The sequence below is a fragment of the Delphinapterus leucas genome, chromosome 19 (genome assembly GCF_059928025.1).
Source record: "Delphinapterus leucas isolate spDelLeu-1000000601 "Yukka" chromosome 19, BTC_Dleu_Yukka2, whole genome shotgun sequence".
NCBI lineage: Eukaryota > Metazoa > Chordata > Mammalia > Artiodactyla > Monodontidae > Delphinapterus > Delphinapterus leucas.
The window spans coordinates 10,004,418-10,025,117 of record NC_143147.1 but is presented as its reverse complement, the minus strand read 5'-3'; the positions used below and the strand labels follow the sequence as shown (position 1 = coordinate 10,025,117).

The following is a 20,700-nucleotide window of genomic DNA, read 5'->3' as shown; positions in this document are numbered from 1 at the left end:
TTTAACATCATGACTTCAAAGGGTAACTAGTATGGTTCATTATGCATCTTTCCTCTCTCTCTCGCAAGCATTTCAGCTTGGAAGTGGTATTTACGAAGTGCCACTGAATAGTGTGAAATAGGAATTGCTTTTGCTGGTAATCAGAGAATATGCCCCACCCCCCAGAAAAATAGGCAAAGGCTGGGATCCTCTTGGGATGTGCTCGGGGACCCACATCCTCTAAGCTGGGTGCTTTTTGCTTGCCTGGATGGAGCCCGTCATTAGGGTAGAGCCCAATGCCGTGTAATTAGAAATTCCACTTCTCAGCTCGAGGACCTGCGCAGCAACAGCCCCTCGGATGCTGGGTTCCAACAATCTTAGAAGCTGCTCAGGGCTTGGCTGCCACAGCCAAATGCCAAACCTGGTAATTACAAGGTAGCTTTGCAAGCACACACCTGTTCTGAAGGTGCAGGTAGGGCCTGCTGCCCCCTCACTGGAGCGTATGCCTCCGCACAGACCATCCCCAGGGATGCTGGGTGCACATGTGTGTTTATCCCCTGCCCCCATTCCCTCTCTTCACCCTCCCCCTTCCTTTCTTTCTAATCTGAACATTTCTCACTCTGTCTCTTTCTGAATGCCACATTTCTTACCATTTTGTCTCATGAGGCCGCCTCTTTGGCTGTTTTACTAGGAGTGACCCCAGTGGACTGTGCGTTTCTCTGAAGACCAGAACCAGGAAAGTCTCACCCCTTGGGCTGTGTTGTGCTTCTTATCGTTCAGAAGAGCCACTGCACAGAAGGGCCCAGCTTGGAGGATGGAAGGATGCTGCTTGGCGGGGTGGGGTTTGGTGGTGGAGTTTTTCCCCAGGATCGCTCATCAGATATTTTCCACTTGACATTCCTGGTCTATAGCCAGGCTAATTTAATTTCCAGCTGACAGGCGACTCCCCGCGTGATGGTAATCTCAAATAGTTAATGGGCTAGAACAGGAGGCAGCCTATTGAGTTGATTCTTGGGGGCTCTGCTCGGTGGCTTCCCAAGACTAATTTATCAGCCTGTTTTTCTTGGTTGGAGTGGGTTGTTCAGCCTGGCACAGCTTTTGTGTCTCACTGCTTCTAAAGATGGATTGAGTCGTGACTTCTGCCCTCTGGACGTTTAGAACCAGCTCGCTTTGCCTTCTACACACCTGGTTTGTTTAAAGGGAAGAAGGAGGGCAGAGCGGGTGTAGCCTCAGGTCAGCTCCTCTGTCCGAGATACCTGAAAACACCTTGTGAGAAATTTTGATTCTTTCCCTGGCCCCAGCAGGGTGGTAGCAAAGCCTTTTGGGCGAGCCGTATAGAGCCGCCCTGGTCTGTGATGTTGGTCCTATAGGATTGGAGGGCAAGTGCTTTTTCTCCTGCAGGACACTGGAGTTTCGAGAGATTTCTTTACGAGACAAATACTGTTGAAAAAAACCAGGGCTAGGGCTTCCCTGGTGGCGCAGTGGTTGGGAGTCCGCCTGCCGATGTGGGGGACGCGGGTTCGTGCCCCGGTCTGGGAAGATCCCACATATCATTTGTTTCGGTTGGGTTGGGTGAAAAATGAACTCCTAAAATAGAGGCTAAAGGGCAGAAGTGCAGGGAACCAGTGAGACATTTAGCTTTCACTTTCTAAATTCTCTCTCTCCATATATATATGTTTATATATATATTTATGTTTATTCCATTATAATTTTTACCCTTATAATTCCCCATTTATTTATTTATTCGGTACGCGGGCCTCTCACTGTTGTGGCCTCTCCCGTCGCGGAGCACAGGCTCCGGCCGCGCAGGCTCAGCGGCCATGGCTCACGGGCCCAGCCGCTCCGCGGCATGTGGGATCTTCCCGGACCGGGGCACGAACCCGTGTCCCCTGCATGGGCAGGCGGACTCCCAACCACTGCGCCACCAGGGAAGCCCCTATTTTTTTTTTTTTTTTATTGTCTGAAAAAGAGGGGAGATGGACGCCTCTTTAGAAAGGGGGTAGGTGATAATAGATGGGTCAGATGGGTCTGGAGAGATGGTTGCTGTATTTGAGCATTTTAATCCTGGAGGTTCTTAGAACTGCTGAGAGCCGGGATGAACGTGACATTCGGAGTTGAACCTTCTGAAGCCCGAGTCCTTGCTTTGTCGTGGCTGAATACTTGGGGCAACTCCATCTAACCACCCTCAGCCTCACTCTGCTGGCTCTAAAGTGGAGCAAACACCCCACGGAGAGCCTGAGTGCCCAGTCCTTTCCGGTGGATGAAGTGCCACGCGCGGGTCTTAGAGTTGACCTCATAACGGCCAAGGAAGAGAGAGACGCATCTTCTGATCACAAGGAGGCCTAGTCACTCTTGCCTGGAGGCAGACTGGCTTCCCTGTTGAGCCTCACAGTGGGCCGTGTCTTTGTGGCTTTACAGGACCACGTGCAGACCACTGTCATGCCAGCTCATCATATCGATGTCACTAAAACACAGAGGCGTATCCCATTTGGAGGTAGTTCAGGCAAAGCATCGGGGGGTGAGCGAAGCTTGGGGGTCCTAACTGTGATGCTGACCTCACAGGTGGATGGAGAACACGTGTCCACCGTGCCGAGTACGCTGACTGCCAAACACACCACCTCGTCTGGGCTTCTGATGGTCGAGCAGCTGGCTCATGGCTGGCGCATTGCTGATGACCCATCTCGGGGCTCTCCACCTGGGCCCATGGATGGCCCCCGCGAGTCTGTAATCCCCCTGAACCTGGGTGCTGAGGCTCATATGCATGTCACACACGTGCACTCTAGCACCCAGCTCTTTTCCCAAATTCTCTGTAACCCCTACAAGTGGAAGCACCCTGCTCTGAGGGCACAGCTCTGGGACTTGCAGCCTGTCAGTGAGGGTAACATTCTGGCATGATCATTAACAAGACCCATTTCTGTTCTGAGTAAGAGGAAAACCCTCTCTCTTCCGAGGAAGCGGGGCCCCGGGAAAGGGGGTCCTTCCTTGGACAGACACTGTTTGTCTCGTAAAGAAATCTCTTGGAATTCCAGATTCATGGGGACAGCTTAAGGAGATGCAGTATATATACAATGGAATATTACTCAGCCATGAAGAAGAAGGAAATCCCGCCATTTGCGGCAACATGGATGGACCAGAGGGCATTATGCTGAGTGAAATAAGTCAGAGAGAGAAAGACAAATACTTATGGTATCACTTATATGTGGAATCTAAAAAATAAAGCAAACTAGTGAATATAACAAAACAGAAGCAGACACAGAGAACAAAATAGTGGTTCCCAGTGGGGAGAGGGGAGGGGGGAGGGGCAAGATAGGAGAAGGGGATGAAGAGGTACAAGCTACTATGTATAAAATAATCTACAAGGATACACTGTACAACACAGGGAATCTAGCCAATATTTTTTTTTTTTTTTTTTTTTTTTGCTGTATGCGGGCCCCTCACTGTTGTGGCCTCTCCCATTGCGGAGCACAGGCTCCGGACGCGCAGGCTCAGCGGCCATGGCTCACGGGCCCAGCCGCTCCGCGGCATGTGGGATCCTCCCGGACCGGGGCACGAACCCGTGTCCCCTGCATCGGCAGGCGGACTCTCAACCACTGCACCACCAGGGAAGCCCTAGCCAATATTTTATAATAACTTTAAGTGGAATATAATCTATGAAAATACTGAATCACTATGTTGTACACCTATAACTTATATAGTATTATAAATCAACTATACTTCCATTTAAAAAAAAAAAGAAAAAGAATAAAAGAAGATGGTTGGGGCATCAGCTCTGGGCACCTTTATACAGTGAGTTGATTCCACACCTCTTTTTGTTAGCTGGTCGTCCTACCTGCTTCCACGTGAGAAGTTAATCGATGTGCACTCAGCCAGCCCAGGGAAACAATGTCTTTGAAGGGGTTGGGGAGTTGATTAATTTCCCAAACGTGCTAATGGGGCAGCCGAGAGAGCGTCTCTTGTTCTCTCCTTTAGCGGGTGTTTGCTCACGGGCTTAGTGCTGCGTGTTCCCAGCCCGGGATTTGGAAGTGAATTCATTTGGGAAAGTAGCAGCTTAAAGGTCTTTATTTGGTTTTGTGGGTGAATGGAGAATAGCGCTGAGCATCTCAGGGAGAGGTGGCCATTGTTCGCGGCCCCCGGCCTCCGACTGGCCTCCCAGGAAAGCTCCCACCCCACCCCAGGCTGACCTGCCTGGACCCAGAAAACCTTTTCTAGCTTAGAAACTGGGGTGGTGCTCACCTGCTCTCCGTTTCTGCTTTTTACATACGGACACAAAAACCTAAACCCTCGTTTGTTTATAACGTTTCTGGGATGAACACCGGCCTTGTGTTCTGAGTCTCACCCTGAACACTGTGTGGGAAGCTACAGTTTCTGTGGGTGAACTCAGAACACAGAAGGACCCCGCCCTCAGTACATCTTGCTTACAAACTGAAGGTCTTTCCTCGTCTCAAACCTGTTACCAACTTTTCTTTTTTCCTTCCGTCTGCGTGTCTTCGAATCAGCCGTTCTGTGGTTTTCACCCCAACACCGCTTTCCCACTCAGATCTGCGGAACTGCATTTATTGTGTATCTGCCCTTCTTGAACACATACTCCAGGTGGCTTGTGAATGATACCGAAAGGGCCACAAACACATAAAATGTGAGAGTAAGACAGGAGAATCGATAGCGGGGCCATAAAATGGAGCCAGGAACTGGCCTAAGAAATGTCTCTCAAATGACAGTGGACATGACCCTCAGCTCCATGGCAGCCTTCACAGACAGACACACCTCAGTTACACAAATCACTCAAACAAGCTGTTTGCTCAAAAGAAAGCATGGCTGTTCTTGGTACTAAGTTGGGGACGGGGTTATATAAAGAGGATGCTGCGGGGTAACAGCCACTGGCGTGGATAGCACTCTTATTTTTTTTTTTAATTTATTTTACTGAAGTATAGTTGATGTACAATGTTGTGTTAATTTCTGTGGTACAGCAAAGTGACTCAGCTGTACATATCTATACATTCTTTTTCATATTCTTTTCCACTATGGTTTATCACAGGATATGGAATATAGGTCCCTGTGCTCTACAGTAGGACCTTGTTATTTATCCATTCTATATATAGTAGTTTGCATCTGCTAATCCCAACCTCCCACTCCATACCCCCCCTCCCCCTTGGCAACCACAAATCTGTTCTCTACGTCTGTGAGTCTGTTTCTGTTTCGTAGATAGGTTCATTTGTGTCATATTTCAGATTCCACAGATTAGTGACGTCATATGGCATTTGTCTTTCTTTCTGCCTTACTTCACTTAGTATGATAATCTCTAGGTCCATCCATGTTGCTGCAAATGACTTTTTTTATGGCTGAGTCCATTGTCTATTATGTACCACATCTTCTTTTGGATAGCACTCGTAAAAAGCACATGGCTAATCCAGCCTTTTTGGTAAAGGGTAGTTTTCTAAAAGCAAAAGGTAAAATCAGCACTCTCATCCAGTTATAATGTTAAGGTTTATATTTCTTTAATGAGCACGTTAAAGATTTTATTTTACTTATTATTGGTTTGGCCAAAAAGTTGGTTCGGGTTTTTCCATACGATGTTACAGAAAAAACGGAATGAACTTTTTGGCCAGCCCAATATTAATGAGAACCAGACAGATGTTACCGTTGGTCCAAAGGAGAAGTCAAAAGAACTTAAGTTTCCTTGACATAAAGGAGCATTGAGATGGATTACAAATAGGTGGAAACTGGCTTTTTCCATGTAGTGGGAGGTGGAAAAGGAAACCCACAGAAGTTCCACCAGAAAGCACTTATTTGCATGCCTATGGTCCAGACTTACATTGCCTTTTGCTATGTTGTTGCCTATAATTTACAGAGTTGCAGAATATCTCAAAGGCAATAAAAAGGCTAGCTCCAGATAACACATGGCACAGTTTTCCACTGGAGAGATCCAGTAATCTTTTCTGCCTATTGCAAATTTCTTTACATCTTCTTGTCTCAGTCCCCAGTAGCCTCATGGAATTTATCACCAGCTAAAAGCCCAGATCTGTTTAAAATACGCTGCTGGGAAGCACAGTCTCCCCCACTCCTGATACGTCTTGAAGCCACTCACCTTCCACGTTTGATGTGGCTTCTCATTGCCTCTGAGATCAAATCCAAATTCTGTCTGGCGTTTGTTCGTTTATTCATTTACCCTTCATTCATCTAAGAGCCATATATTTTGGCCACAGTGCAAATAAGGCAGAGCCCAGTCCTCAACCCCCTCGAAGTCTATAATAGCAGCTAGAGAAAGGTTATGCTAATGTTTGTGCGTGTGCGCGCGCACACGCATGTGTGTATTTGCAGGGAGGGTGGTGGTCCTAAGAGGGGAGCAGAATTGCTAGCCCAGCCTGGGGAAGGAATGAGTGCCATAGGAATGTACTAGAAGGAGGAGGGCTCTGCTTGCCCATGGCTGGGGTGAAGGGTGAAAAAGGAAGGTAGGGGACATAGCATGTCCTTAGGGAAAAGCAGGGAGACACCTGGGCAGGGAGCTTGAATGTCATGTTGAACATCGTGAGAGCAGAGGGGAAAAGGGACCACTCCAACCTGCTTTCCAATCTTTCTTGCCTTATTTCTCACCGTTCCACAAACAAACTTCAGTCCAAGCCCAATGTTTCAATCACTGTCTTATGTTCTTACACTCGGGTATCTTCTCTTCTTGATATCTTCACTTCCACCCGCCCTTGGGACCAGCTCAAGGAAGCTTTAGATGTCCCAAAGGACATGATGTCTGGGTGCTTCTTTTCCACATTTCAATGCAATATGTATTGGCAAACTTTCTGCTTGTGGAATTTCTCTCTAAATACACAGTAAGCCCCTGGAGGGCAAGAATCATCCCCGTGAATGATAGCTACGTGCCATTTCACTGATTCCTTAACCATCCGTGAGAGAGACTACGTCCACGTTCCTGGTCTGTTTTCTTTTTGAGACCCAGGGGAGAGACATTTGGAGTATCTCACCCCACCATCATTTGATGAATGCAAATGAATTTTAATAATTTAAGCAAAATAATATATAAAATGACAATGAATAGACATCAGCTCATTAGAGTCATTTCTTTTTTCTTACTGTTGTTAACAGCGACCACTTATCATTTTTAGAGAAAGTGGTTTATTACCGGCCCCAAGAGGTGGTGCATCCAAAGTTCGAAAGTGAGAGGCGCTCATGGCTGGCTTCTGTTCCACAGGTGAAATAAGGAACTTGTTCTTTGCTGTAGCTTAGCACTCAAGGTCAAGACCTTCTTTATGTGTACGGCCTCGTAATGTAATTGTGTCACATAATATAATGGGTAGGATGATACATAAATGTTGCTCTAGAATTAACTCCTTTGAGCATTAGGATCCTGAGATGGTCACCATTTTCAAACCTGGCCCAAATGGTAATTCATTATCCCAGACTGCCCCCAATTCTCTTTACATATTTGCATTGTGACCTCTAGTCATTAGCCTTAAGCACTGCTAGTTCCCTTCCTTTCATTCATTCATTTATGTGTTCATCCAGCAGATTATTTTCCAGTGCTTCCCATGCTGGGTGTTTTGCTGGGTTTTGTTCTTGTATTTCCTTTGAAGATAAAAATCTTTACAATTCACCGTCCATATAAATACAAAACAAAACATGGCGGGCCATAAGATTCAACCAAACATTTTGTTCTTAGAAATCGTCATTAGGGCTTAAAAATAGTTACGGGGTTAGTTTTTCACTGGGGCTAATGCAGGGTAAAAGGCTAATCTTGCTTGTAATTCTTAGCAGCCCTCTCACTACCCATTTGGTTATTTGATCTCCCTGGTGCTTACAGTTTTGTTCCCTTGTGTGAGTTGTGGAGTGGGGGGGAGGGAACGCTTTGTCTCAAGCACAGAAGAATCGCTGGAAATTTTAAGACTCACCATCTATCAGGAAGTTCTCATAGAATTTGAACAATCTTGATGAGACGTGCTCAAGTAATACAGAACACTTGAGCAGAGCTTCAGCCTCCAAGACTTTCCATCTGTCCTATCTTTGGACATGAAACACACAAGCAAGTTGGACTTTCTATAGTAATCTGTTACAGATGCACTAAGTTTTTATAAAAAAATGGTGACCGTGATAATGAATGGATGCGACTTTCTCCTCCTGAAAACTGGCTCTGGAAAGCTTCCGTACTTCACAAGCTGAGAAACCCCAGAAGAGTAGGAGAGAGGGCACTTTGATGGGTGTCTTTATTTTATTTTTAAAATAATTTTATTTATTTATTTTGGCTGCGTTGGGTCTTCGTTGCTGCGCACGGGCTTTCTCTAGTTGCGGTGGGTGCGGGCTACTCTTCCTTGTGGTGCGCAGGCTTCTCATTGCGGTGGCTTCTCTTGTTGCGGAGCACGGGCTCTAGGCGCATGGGCTTCAGTAGTTGTGGTTCGCAGGCTCCAGAGTGCAGTCTCAGTAGTTGTGGCGCACGGGCTTAGTTGCTATGCGGCATGTGGGATCTTCCCGGACCAGGGCTTGAACCTGTGTCCCCTGCATTGGGAGGCGGATTCTTAACCACTGCACCACCGGGCAAGTCCTGATGGGTGTCTTCAGAGTTTCCATCGGCCTTGCCATGTCACTTCCTTTCTCTAGACACCTTCCGATCAGCTTCAAGCACTAGATCAGACCAACTGGGAAGAAATAATTGCTGCTGGTTATCGGCGTACAAATAAGAAACTGCAGGGTTTTCTTTGTCAGCAGTGTCTCCAGGTTTATACACTCCCAAGGATGTTCTCTAGAAAGCACCTCTTTACTTCTCTAAAATGTTCTCGAGCTATTTAAAGCCTGTGATAAGGGAAGTTTTTTTGCTCTCATTTCCCTTCAGTTTAGCTTAACTCAAACTTACGTCTGGGGTTTTTATTGACCTAATTTACTTTATACTTTATATCAACTTTTCAGTTGATAACCATAAAGTAGAGTTCTGTTTGTAAAGTTGAAGGGGAGCAGGGAGAGGGATGGGGCCATTGTCTTGGACTTATGTCGAGGATTGACTGGGATTTCTCTCTCATCCCAAACTCCTACTGTCCCTGCAGTCAGGAAGCAGGAAGGTAATGGATTATATCAACTCTTCATTCTGTGAATCTGGTTTCCGCAGTTGGGTTGTTTCTTTTCATCAGCCAGGGATGGACCCCTGCCCCTAAACGGGCTGTTTTACTTCAGGTAAACCTCATTCTCTGCCATGGAAAGAAAGTAAGAAAGAAAGAGAGGGAGAGAGAGAGAGAGAAGGAGGAAGGAAGGAAGGAGAGAAGGAAAGAGAGAAGGATAGAAGGAAGGAAAGAGAGAAAGAAGGAAGGAAGCAAAGAGAGAGAGAGAGAGAGAGAAAGAACCCTCCAAAGTAGGATGTGTTCATATGAAACACTGCCTCATTTCCTGCTCCCCTTTGGCTTGGATCATCACATCCGTTCAGTGATGTCAACCCAAGAAGGGGAGTTTGGTTTTTCTTGGTCTCCAAGGTCCTACCAGGGAACTAAGAAGGAAGGTCCAAACATGGGATCCTTCCTAGCACAAGTGAAGAATTTCAGGAAATGGAGACTCTTTCAAATATTTGTTTTACAGGAGACTTTGAATTTAAGAACCAATGTGGAATTTCTTTTTCCTTAGCAATATTTCCCTAGAAATATCCCTACTATTTAGAGCCATAAGTCAAAGGAGATAATAAAGAGGGGACATAAGTGGGGTTCATTCCACCTTACCCATAGGAAGGGTTTTGCTGCTTTAAGAGCTTATTCACATATGAACTACATTTGAATCTCATTTTCTTTTTTTAAAGCAGGACAAATATCTCCATTTTACAAATGCAGAGAGACAGCTCAGAGATGTTAGGCAACTTGCCTGAAGACACACAGCCTGACCTTGAACCCTACTTTCCTTTCTATTCCACCAGGCACCAGGTTGCCTAACGAGTGAGTGCCTAGTTTTAGGATACCCTTGACATTGACTTCCACCTGAATTGCACTCTTGAAGTTGATCTGTACCCCCAAGGTACACTTTGAAGTACACTTTGTACCAATTCAATCATCGAATATTTATATAGGTTCTCCTTTACCAACTTGTGCCAACCTATGGCTGGCTGGAGGAGCAGGGGGTGGCATGAGGGTGGGGAGGGAGAGATGGAGATTGTAAGGGTCCCCGTACAGAATTTTAGAGCCTAAGAACCCCCTTTTAAACCAATCCATTTTTTTTTATATTTATTTTGTTATTTTTTATTTTTTGGCTGCGTCAGGTCTTAGTCGTGATATGCAGGCTCTTTTGTTGTGGCGCGGGGTCACCTCTCTAGTTGTGGGCCGCAGAGCGCGTGGCCTCTGTAGTTTGTGGCACTCGGGCTTTCTAGTTGAGGCGTGAGAGCTCAGTAGTTGTGGCGCATGGGCTCAGTTGCCCCGTGGCACGTGGGATCTTAGTTCCCCGACTAGGGATCGAACCCGTGTCCCCTGCATTGGAAGGTGGATTCTTTACCACTGCACCACCAGGGAAGTCCCCCAGTCCATTAATTTTTTTTTTTCCATTAATTTTTATACACAGGAAACTGAGCCCAAAGTGCCTCGTCGAGGTCTTAGGCTCTTGTCAGTGGCAGGGCAGGAACCAGAGCCCAGGGCTTTCGCTGGGCCAGGAAGTCCCTCCCCTTGCCCTGGGAGAAGCGGTGTGGGGGGGGGGGGCGGTGCTTCCCTGGTGGGGAAGTGATTTTCATCCGCGCTGTGTTGACGGGTGGTGTGGAATGGCTCAGAAGCTCTGGAGTAAGGGCCTGTTTACAAACATTTGCACCTCGTTGCCCAGGGCACAGGGTAGGCAGACTTTCTTGGGATGAAGCAGGGAGCTGGGAGAGGATTTACCGGAGCCTGTGACACACACCAGCCAGTGTAACAGCCTGAGGGCTGGCCCTTTGTTGCCTGGGAGGTAACCCAGGCAGAGCTGGGGCTCCCACCGCCCCCAGGGAAAAGGAGACGGTTCCAGACGGGAAGCCCGCACTGATCAGAGTTCATCTCTGATGAGCAGGTCAGGTCTACACAGAGGAGAATCTGCCAAAGCAGGAAGGGGCAGAACTGCTTCAGCGGCAGCCTTTCCGCCTCTGCATCTGGTGCCCTACTCTCCCCTTTCTGGGTCCCCTGCTCTGCCCTGTCTGCCCAATGGCAGGGCTGATTTTACTTTTACTTTAGAGAGAGTGTGCCTCCCAGAAAACTTTCTTCTGTTGATGAAAAAACATTTTTTTTCTTTTTCTTTTTTTTTTTCAGGAAACGGGACACAGATTACTCTGATTTCACATGATTTGTGCCCGCACACAGTGAGGTCCGATAAACACGAGCAACGCCCCACAGAGCGCAGACACAAAAGGCTATTAGCTTTTAATTGAAACTCTCCCTCCACCCCCCCCAGCCCCCCAGCCCCTTCGAGGAACAGGAACTCAGGCCTTTGTGAAGCAGGGTCTATAACAGAGGACTCTGCCAAAATGAAAGGAATCTTGAGTTGACCCAGAGGAGTGAGATGCTCTTTTGAGCCCCACCCCCTTATGGCATTCAAAGGCTTTTCATTTTCTGAGCAGTATTGAAATTCTAGGACAATGGAGGCCAAATCCTTGCAGTGGGGTTGGGGGCTGGGCGGGGAGAAAGGAGAGAGGGTTGGCCAAGGAGGGGACCCGGGGGAGTCCATCCTTTGTTATTTTTCTTCTTTCCTACCCATTACCTTAAAAAGAGAAAAAAGAAAGAAAGAAAGAAAGAAAGTAAAAAGACCCAGTAAACTTTATAATGAATAATGACATCACTTCCGGGAGCCCAGCTGCTCCTGGGGACCAGAGAGACACAGAGAGCAACAGACTATTTACAATTTCATTTTAAATTATTTGAAACCCTCCCAGAGGAGTTCTTTGATATGCAAACATCTCACCCAAATGGAGATAATTATTTATGGAGATGTGGCCCTTTGAAGGGGAGCTCCGATCTGGTGGGCTCAGAGACTTCCTACAAAGGAAGAAGGTTCCAGATAAGAAGGGGCTGAGCTGATCCCCATCTTCCTCCCCCCCCCACTCCTCCCCTGGGAAGAAAACTGCTTTAAAGAAGAAACTTCCCAGGGTTACAACTTAAGCTCGAGTTACAAGTCTCAGGAGCTGCCGGTGTCTCCTTGTCCGCAGTCAAGTTTACAGGAAGAGTTCCTTTCTCATCCCTGGGTGTCTCATCTTTCTGTCGGGATGGAAGCTACAAGGCTGGACCTTTGTCTTTGCCCCCCTCCCCTCCCCCTGAAGTCCACTGTAATTTATAAGGTCACAAGGTAGAAAGGCACCGCCCCGGGGAAGAGTTTGGGGTGGATGTTCAGGGCTGGTAGATGGGACTTCAGAAGAGGTGACAGCCGTGCGGCATTGGTGGCCGCCTTCAGAAGAGGTGACAGCCGTGTGGCATCGGTGGTATCATGGTGAGCACGGCCGCTTTCAGAAGAGGTGACACCAGCTTCCCGCACACTTGTCACTACAGAAACCCCCCTGATTAGATCTCTAATGACCCTGGGGACCCCAGAGCACCCGCTAGCTTCTGGGGACATGTGCCCTCTCCTCGCCCCCGACCCTGCCAGTGTCTGTCACCTTCGGGACTGTCGGCAGCTTTGCAGTTTGCTCCTTGGCAATGCCCCCTCCCTGCGACCCCCCAGCTGCCCTTCTGCCCTTTTCAAGTTAGCCAGCTGAGTGCTTCCCGGGCCTCTGTGATGGGGAGATTGACACACTCAGCTAACCTCAGCCTAACTGCCTTCCTTGGGGACCAGGCAGGGTGGGCCAGGCCTCTGGAGGAGGAAAGGATGAGGGAGGGGCTTGGGCATCCGAGCAGTCAGATCCCAGGAACCCAAGGGCATCCTTTCATAAAAGAAGACTTGTTATTTTTTGTTCGTTTTCTGAGTTTTTCTGGCATGTATTTTCAAGGCAGGAAGTTGGCTGTTTAGTCCCTGATCTTGCCTGTCACAGGTTAAGATGTGCTACTTTTGACAGCCCTCAGTGTTCCCTGGGAGGAAAGGGTTTTCTTTTTTCCTGAGTGGTCACAGGTGCCGTGATCCCAGCATCCCAGGGAGAGCCCTCGACTGGAGCCGCAGAGGAAGGTGAGGGTTAGGAAAGGATCCCAATGAGCGTGCTGCACCTGCGCTTGAGGCCCGGGCTGAGGGTGCAAGGGTGTGCGACCCCATTCTTCCCAAGGAGGAAACCATCCTTCACAGACAGGAAGCCAAGGAGAGAAGGGATCGCGGGGTTGTCGGGGTTGCTGTTTTTTTTTTTTTTAAAGCAGATTCTATTTATTTATTTTTTAGAGCAGTTTTAGGGTCACAGCAAAATCAAGCAGAAAGCTCAAAGTTCCAGAAACCGAGCACCGGCGCGTGAATTTGGGGTTCAACCACATTCCCATAGGTCTCCTGCTCCCCCCGAAGCACAGCCTTCCCCCATCAGAGTGGTCCACTGGTTACGATGAGCTTACACTGACACATCAGTCATCATCGCCCCAAGTCCATAGTTTACATACAGCAGGGCCCACCCTTGGAGATGTCCGTTCTGTGGGCTTGACAAACGCATAATGACACGTATCCGTCATGACGGTATCACTCGGTATTTTCACCTAAAAATCTTCTGCGCTCTACCTGTTCAGCCCCACCCCTCCCTGCGTCTCTGGGGATCCCAGCGTTTTGGAGTTTTCCTGCTGATACTTGCGGGTTTATCAGCTGCTCAAAGAAAAGGGGGCCGAGCATCCTTCTTCCCCACGTGGATTTCGGACTGTGGGGCCGAGCATCCTTCTTCCCCACGTGGATTTTGGACTGTGGGGGCGGGCATCCTTCTTCCCCACGTGGATTTCGGACTGTGGGGGCGGGCATCCTTCTTCCCCACGTGGATTTCGGACTGTGGAGGTTTATTTAGTTAGTTGTTTCCAGGCTGGGGAGGAGAGGTGTAACCTTCCTAGAAATCCTGATTCTTCTGTGTGTAAAAGTTTCTCCTGGCTGCTCTGTTGTTTTTTGAATTCTCAGGGGCTGGACGTGGGCTTTGGGAGCAGCTAAAAGTGAAGCAGCATTTCGGCTTCCTGGCCAGTTACCAACCTGACACCACAGTGGGATCGTCCTCAGAGCAGTTTATCAGAATGCAACCTCCTCTTCGGTGCTAATTCACAGACCAGGAGGCTGAGGCCTGGAAAGGCAGGCATGTGGCCAGGGATGTTCACCCTCATGAAAACTTGTAGCTTCTTCTTTTTTTTTTTTTTTTTTTAAGCAACAGGAAATAGATCTGTGATGTCAAAATGTCTAAGTCTCTATTGACCATTTTCTCTTTTCAATCAAGATTTTCCTCCCAAGGGTATCCAAACAAGGATTTGGGCAGCCTCGGGCTATTTGTAAGGGGATTTGCCTTGTGGAAGGAGCTTGCTTTAAGCTCTTCGTTGGAAAGGGGCAGCACAAGGGGAAGATTTCGGAGTGATAGAACCGGTGATGCTGGTTGTTAAAGATTTCTATGTATGTGTCCGAAGTCATGGAACTGGACACCAAGAATGATTGTTTACTGTATGTAGGTTAAAAAGTAGATTTTTAGAATTAAGAAAAAAGATTGCTGTTGGAGGTCAGGAAACGTGCAGGTATTTTTTTTTTTTATTGAGGTAAAGTTGATTCACGACATTGCGTTACTTTCAGGTTACAGCACAGTGACTCGCTTATACATATATCTATACCTATCTATCTATATTCTTTTTCAGATTCTTTTCCCTTATAGGTTATTACAAAATATTGAGTAGAGCTCCCTGTGCTCTGCACTAGGTCCTTGTTGGTTATCTATTTCATTTATAATAGTGTGCATATGTGGGGTATTTCTGTAACCAAGCAAGAGGACATTCTCCCCCAGGAGAGGGAAACAGGGGACCGGATGTTTCCCTGACTCTTCCTAGTTTTCCTCAATCCAAGGGGGAGATGGGCCCACCCCAACCCAATGTGGCTTGCAGCTTGTCCCCTCTCTGAAGTTCAAGTTCATTCACTTCCACCATCTGCTTTGTGTCAATGTCTTGGCATCTGTTCGGCTGTAGTGCGTTGGGTTACATCCATTTCAATAACCTTCCTCTATATTGTTGTGTGATTTGCCAGTTCAAACAGTAAGTTCACTTGCTGGACCCTGGGAGGAGGCGTGCCATCTGAAGAAAGAAAAGAAGCAGAAAAAGAAAATTAGGGCAACTTTTGCTACTGGAGAACATCAGAATGATAAGGCTTTTAGAACTTCTCTGGTTCATTCAAAGTTCCTACGCGTTTAGACCCTCTGAAGACAGACCCCAAACCCACTCCATCTGCCCTGGCCCTGGAGAACTTGGCGGGTTGGGTTTCCTTAAGTCATAGCGGTGTAGCACTTGGATTCTGAATATTAAACCCTTTCTTATAGATTCAGTCTAGGTACAAATGGCTGAACACTGGAAACAACTCGGACTTGATCAAACTCGATCTGCTTTTGAGTGAAATGCAAAATAAGTTGAGAGCCGGGCCCCTCTTTAATCCTTCATCACGTTAGCCTGATGACAGGCTAAGTGGTTAATGGGCAAAGTGGGTCAATCCAGCTTTAGCTTAAGCCGGGGGCAGCTGCAGGGCTGCAAGGCAGTCCTTCGGGGAGAAGCATGCTTCCTCTAACTAGCTATGAAGGAGGAGCCCGTTGCCCTTTCTGCCTCTTGCAATAGAGTTTATATCATCATTTCCATAAATGTCTCCCTAGAGGGATTTTGGTCTCAGTAGATTAGGGATGGCTTGAAGCTGGAAGTTCAGAATGCCCTACTGAGAGGTAAATATTTGGTCAAAAATGATGTGGAAATTGTCTTTTTTTCCAATTTCTGGGCCCAGGTTGGAATCAATCAGAAATCTCTATCCCACAGCAAATGGAAGATCGTACATCTGTGACCGCTACTTAGTGTCCCATTAGGTAACCATCTCCTTCTGATGTGCACACACCAACGTGTACACATACATGTTCAGCGTGGTCCTACTGTGTGCTGTGAACTGTGTGCTGAACACGGTCATGATGACCGTAATAATGGAGTAGTAGCCGCAGCCAGTGGATATCGAATATGTGACGTGTGCCAGGCGCGTTCAAAGCATATTATGATCATTAATTGTCTTAATCCTCATTAAACTCCCATACGGCTGGTGTTATCGTCTTTCTTCTTACAGCTGAGGAGAGAAGGCCAGAAAGTAAGTTGCTGAAAATGAGACAGCTTATAAGTGACCGAGCTGGGATTTAAACCCAGGAGGTCTGAGGTCCAAGCCCACAGTGCTTAAATGTTAAGCTAAATGCTTCCGTTTTACCAACCCCGCAACAACCGAATGCAGTGGGTGGAAATCACTGCCGTTTCACATATTTGGATGCTGGAACTCAGGGAGCAAATCAGGCGCAGTCTTACATCATTGATGCCTGTGATTTTTAGTGCTAATCACCACACAGAACTGCTTTTTGGTCCAAATATCATGTCCTAGCTTTCCTGTAGGTTAGAGCAGTTTTGCCTACGTAGTTATGTTTAAATTATGCTAAGAAAGATATCATACAAGTCTCCCTGCCTATGCCAGGCACTCTTCTAAGCTGCTGAGGTATATTAATACGTTGAATCATCATAACAACCGTAGGAGATCGGTAGTGTTATTATTTCCCATTAAGTATGTCCGCGAGGAACCAGGGGTCCACAGCCTTGCGTCTGTGCGACTTCTCCGCGATCACGGTCACACATCTAGTAAGCGGAGCAGTGGGTACCTCAACTCAGGCTCCGGGTCTGTAAGACCCTCCCTCTGCTGGGAAGGAGCTCAGTTTTCAGGCCCTAACGTGCCTTTCTGCTCCGCGCAGGGACCTGATGCCGAGGACCCTGGAGGGGCAGATCACCATGGAGAAGACGCCCAGCTACTTCGTGACGCGCGAGGCGCCCGCGCGCATCTCGGCCATGTCCAAGGACACCAAGCTCCTGGTGGTGGTGCGGGACCCGGTGACCAGGGCCGTCTCGGACTACACGCAGACGCTGTCCAAGCGGCCCGACATCCCCAGCTTCGAGAGCCTGGCCTTCAGGAACCGGACGGCGGGCCTCGTGGACCGGGCGTGGAGCGCCATCCAGATCGGCCTGTACGCCGAGCACCTGGAGCGCTGGCTGCGCCACTTCCCCGCCCGCCAGCTCCTCTTCGTGAGCGGCGAGCGGCTGGTGCGCGACCCGGCCGGCGAGCTGGGCCGCGTGCAGGACTTCCTGGGCCTCAAGCGCATCATCTCCGACAAGCACTTCTACTTCAACCAGACCAAGGGCTTCCCCTGCCTCAAGAAGGCCGAGGGCAGCGGCCGCCCTCACTGCCTGGGCAAGACCAAGGGCAGACCCCACCCCGAGATCGACGGCCAGGTCCTGCGGCGGCTACGCGACTTCTACCGGCCCTTCAACCGCAAGTTCTACCAGATGACTGGCCACGACTTCGGCTGGGACTGATCAGACCCTCCCGCCCCGCCCCCCTCCCCACCCGGGGCTTAGGAAATATTGAGAGAGATTATATGTATGTAAAATGTACAGAAATCTATTTTATAATAATTTATTTTTAATTCATAAGCAATTAATTCACTAAGCTGCCTAGCCACGCTCTTTAGAGAGTCACATAATCTGTTAACATTCCAAAGTGTTTCTAATATTTTCTTCTTGTCCTCACAATGGATGGTGCTTCCTTTTTTTTTTTTTTTTTTTCTTTCTTTCTACCCATTGTATTTAAAAAGAAGAAAAGCACAACTTGAGATTTTCGTTGTTACGGGTATGCAGCCTTCGATCGCTGTCTGGATGCACTTGCCCACCTCCTCATACGGAAGCTTCCATCTCCCTTCCTGCCTGGGCACCTGTGGGAGCTCTGAGCTGCCAGACCTTCACATAGCAGCTTCCTCGCTGACATGCTGACACATCCAAGGGCGTAGACTCCAAACCACAGCGCTAGGTTTTCCCCCCAAGTCCGCTCAGCACACGGGGGAATCACTACCTTGGCAGGGACATCCACATCCTTTTAGAGTCTGCCTGTCAGGGCCCTTGACTTTACCTTTTGATTCTGAAGGATGCCCCTGCCTCGTCTTCTGCCCCATCCCTGGTTCAATAACCGGCTTGAAGTGTGTGCAGATATCAGTCCCCCCTTCTGCAGGTCCCGCGTCTGAGATGCTCGGGTGCTGCTTTAGAAATAAAGACGATCCCTTCTAATTTGCATGCGAGTGCATCGTGTTCCCTTCTCCAGGCAGACGGCTCCGCTTTGACACACCAAAGAATCCCCTAGGCTAGCAGAACCACCGGATCGAACCAAGGGTGCCGGGTGTCGAGACCTGAAGGGGCCAGGTTCATCCCACGCCCTCTGAGCCTACCAAGTTGCCACTAGGTGCAGAGCCAGCCCCTGTGTGATGTCTGGAACTCCCCTCCCTGGAATTCCTAGCTCATCTCAGACAACACGGTCTGTAGCCAACAGGCAAACAGCGAGAACCAGGAGAGGCTCTTGTAAAGAGACTGGGAGCGCTGGCCCGTGTTGCCTGTAAGCGCTCGAGCCTGGGCCGCTGCCCCTTGTTTTAGCCGGGCCCTGGCAGAAGGGGTGCCAGCACTGTTGCTGCTGATGAAGAACTCTCTCACCTACCTCTTCGTGGAGGGGGCACTGGAGGGGTCATTTGTGATGACCAGCTAGTGGCAGCTGGGTAACCGTATAGCAATATCAAAGAATTGTCATTTGTGTTATACTTTCACTAAGGAATATGTGGGAAGATATTGTCAAAATGGTTGGGTTGTGATATTTACAAAGGACACTTTGGTATGTTCTATGGGATGACTTGCTCGCCAGTGAAACAAAACACTGGTCTTTAAGGGATGTCTTATTGATAATCTGGTCTGTCTTTGCCCACAAGTTTTAGCCCCGACGTAGCTAGTTCGTGCTTAGCTGCAAAGCTAAGGTATAGGAGGATGGGCGCACGGGGACTGGAGGCGGGAGCTCTGTGCATTCCTGAGATGCTGTGTGCATTTCATAGCTTTGTTACTGCCTCTACCAAGCCGTGTAGAACCTGCACTTAGGGGAACGCCCATGATCATGGCATGGCTCTTCCCTCTTGCTGCTTGGGTGTCGAAGACATCTTCAGAAGGGTGCTAATTGATCGTGCATTTCTCCAATCAGCAGGCTCATTAGAAATAAAACTGGGAACACCTCTTTTCCATTACAGCATGACATCGCTTAAAGTCAAAGCCAGCCCCCATCTGCCACCTGATCCTGCCCTGTCCGCTTTCTGTCCACTCTCGTGCTCTGACATGGTGCGTGATGTCAACTTGCAAAAAAAAGTTCAGAGAAGGGTTTGCCACGAAGCAGTGGGGAAATGCACATGAACTTTTCCCTCCCCTCCAGGGCCCTGCTTGCCTTTCTAAGCTGGACCATTTTCGATTAAGTTGTTTATTCCCTGCCTTAAAACTAAAACAGGAAATCCTCAGAGAGAAGGAGGGTCATTTAGTCATGAACACTGAAGTGAGTCAAGATTCTATTCTGGGTCAAATCCTTGAATCCAAACAGATGTCGATAATTAGCACTGAAGGACTAGAGCGAGTTTTTCTGTGGAAGACAAATAAATCAGACTTCCTGTGCATCTCTTCCGAGGAGTCTGACGGCTTACGGTTCCTGACGGCTCCTGAGTCAGCATCGGCCCCAAGGTTACACCCCATCGCGTGATACTTATTACAGGGCACACGTGTCTTCCTCCTGGAGAAGTCTGCATGGCCACCGACTTAACCTTTTAGCTGCTAGAAGACAAACACCATTTCTGGTTTGGCAATTTGTCCTAACACGTTTCGGTTTTCTTCCGCATTACAGGAAAAGCTCTGATATTCATGGGGTACTTTATTCCTCTCAGTTTGTTTAAAAACAAACAAAAAGATTAACAAAAATTTTGGAGGTTGTTATTGTTCCTGTCGAGCCCACACTGTCTTTGAGGTGTTCGTACTTGGTAAGTGGTACCTGGAAGGGTGTTTAGGTGTAGTAACTGCATCATAAACGTTTAATTGGAAGATGAAGGAAGAAAAGTTGTCTTCTTCATGGGATCCTCCTACGAAGTCATTTTGAGTGACAGGTACATTATAGGCCTTTGGAGAAACGCAGTTTCAGATCCCACCAGGATATCTTCATGAGAAAGGAAAATGGAAGGTTCCGCTAAACTAGAAACGCATAGTGTCTGAAATGCTGACATGGAAGTCAATGTCCTTTTTCTTTTCAGTTGATCAAGAAAGATGGTCAGTAAAACTTCAAGGTGTGGTTAGATTTTTTTCCTCACTTTTGTAACATTAATTTATGACTGAGTTTCATTCAGCCCAGTAATCTGGAATACTGCACATTCTAGCAGTGTGTCCTCTATAACCTGGATGTTAGAATAACCAATATGTACAAAAAGAAAAAAAAATTAAATCAAGTATTTTGTCCTATGTATAACACAAATTAATTTTACACAGAGAAAGATGTTTCTAGGAAAATGAAATTCTGGTAATTCATACTATTTCTTTTTATGAACAAATAAAATATATTTTACCAACTTGTGGGTAATTCTATGTTTTATTATATGTTGTGGATGGGTAAGGAGATGGTATTTGATTGAATAACTAATCACATGCGTGCACACACACACAAAGGTATTCCAAAGGCACGCCGATCTTTCATATTTTAAAAGATTTGATCCAAAATCCAAATAGTCTGCAAGTATTTGTGGTAGATTTTTTGTAAATGACTCTGAAGGCTGCAAGATCA

General features: G+C 47.6%; 1 protein-coding gene across 1 annotated transcript in view; it reads left to right on the top strand.

The window, feature by feature from the left end:
• Window positions 1-20,488, top strand: part of HS3ST3B1 (heparan sulfate-glucosamine 3-sulfotransferase 3B1) — a 38,221-nt gene extending 17,733 nt beyond the window's left edge. Inside the window, exon 2 of the mRNA XM_022560861.3 lies at window positions 16,781-20,488. Coding sequence (XP_022416569.1) covers window positions 16,781-17,399 — 619 coding nt within the window. The 3' untranslated portion in view covers window positions 17,400-20,488. The remainder of the gene's footprint in view (window positions 1-16,780) is intronic.
• Window positions 20,489-20,700: the final 212 nt, after the last annotated feature.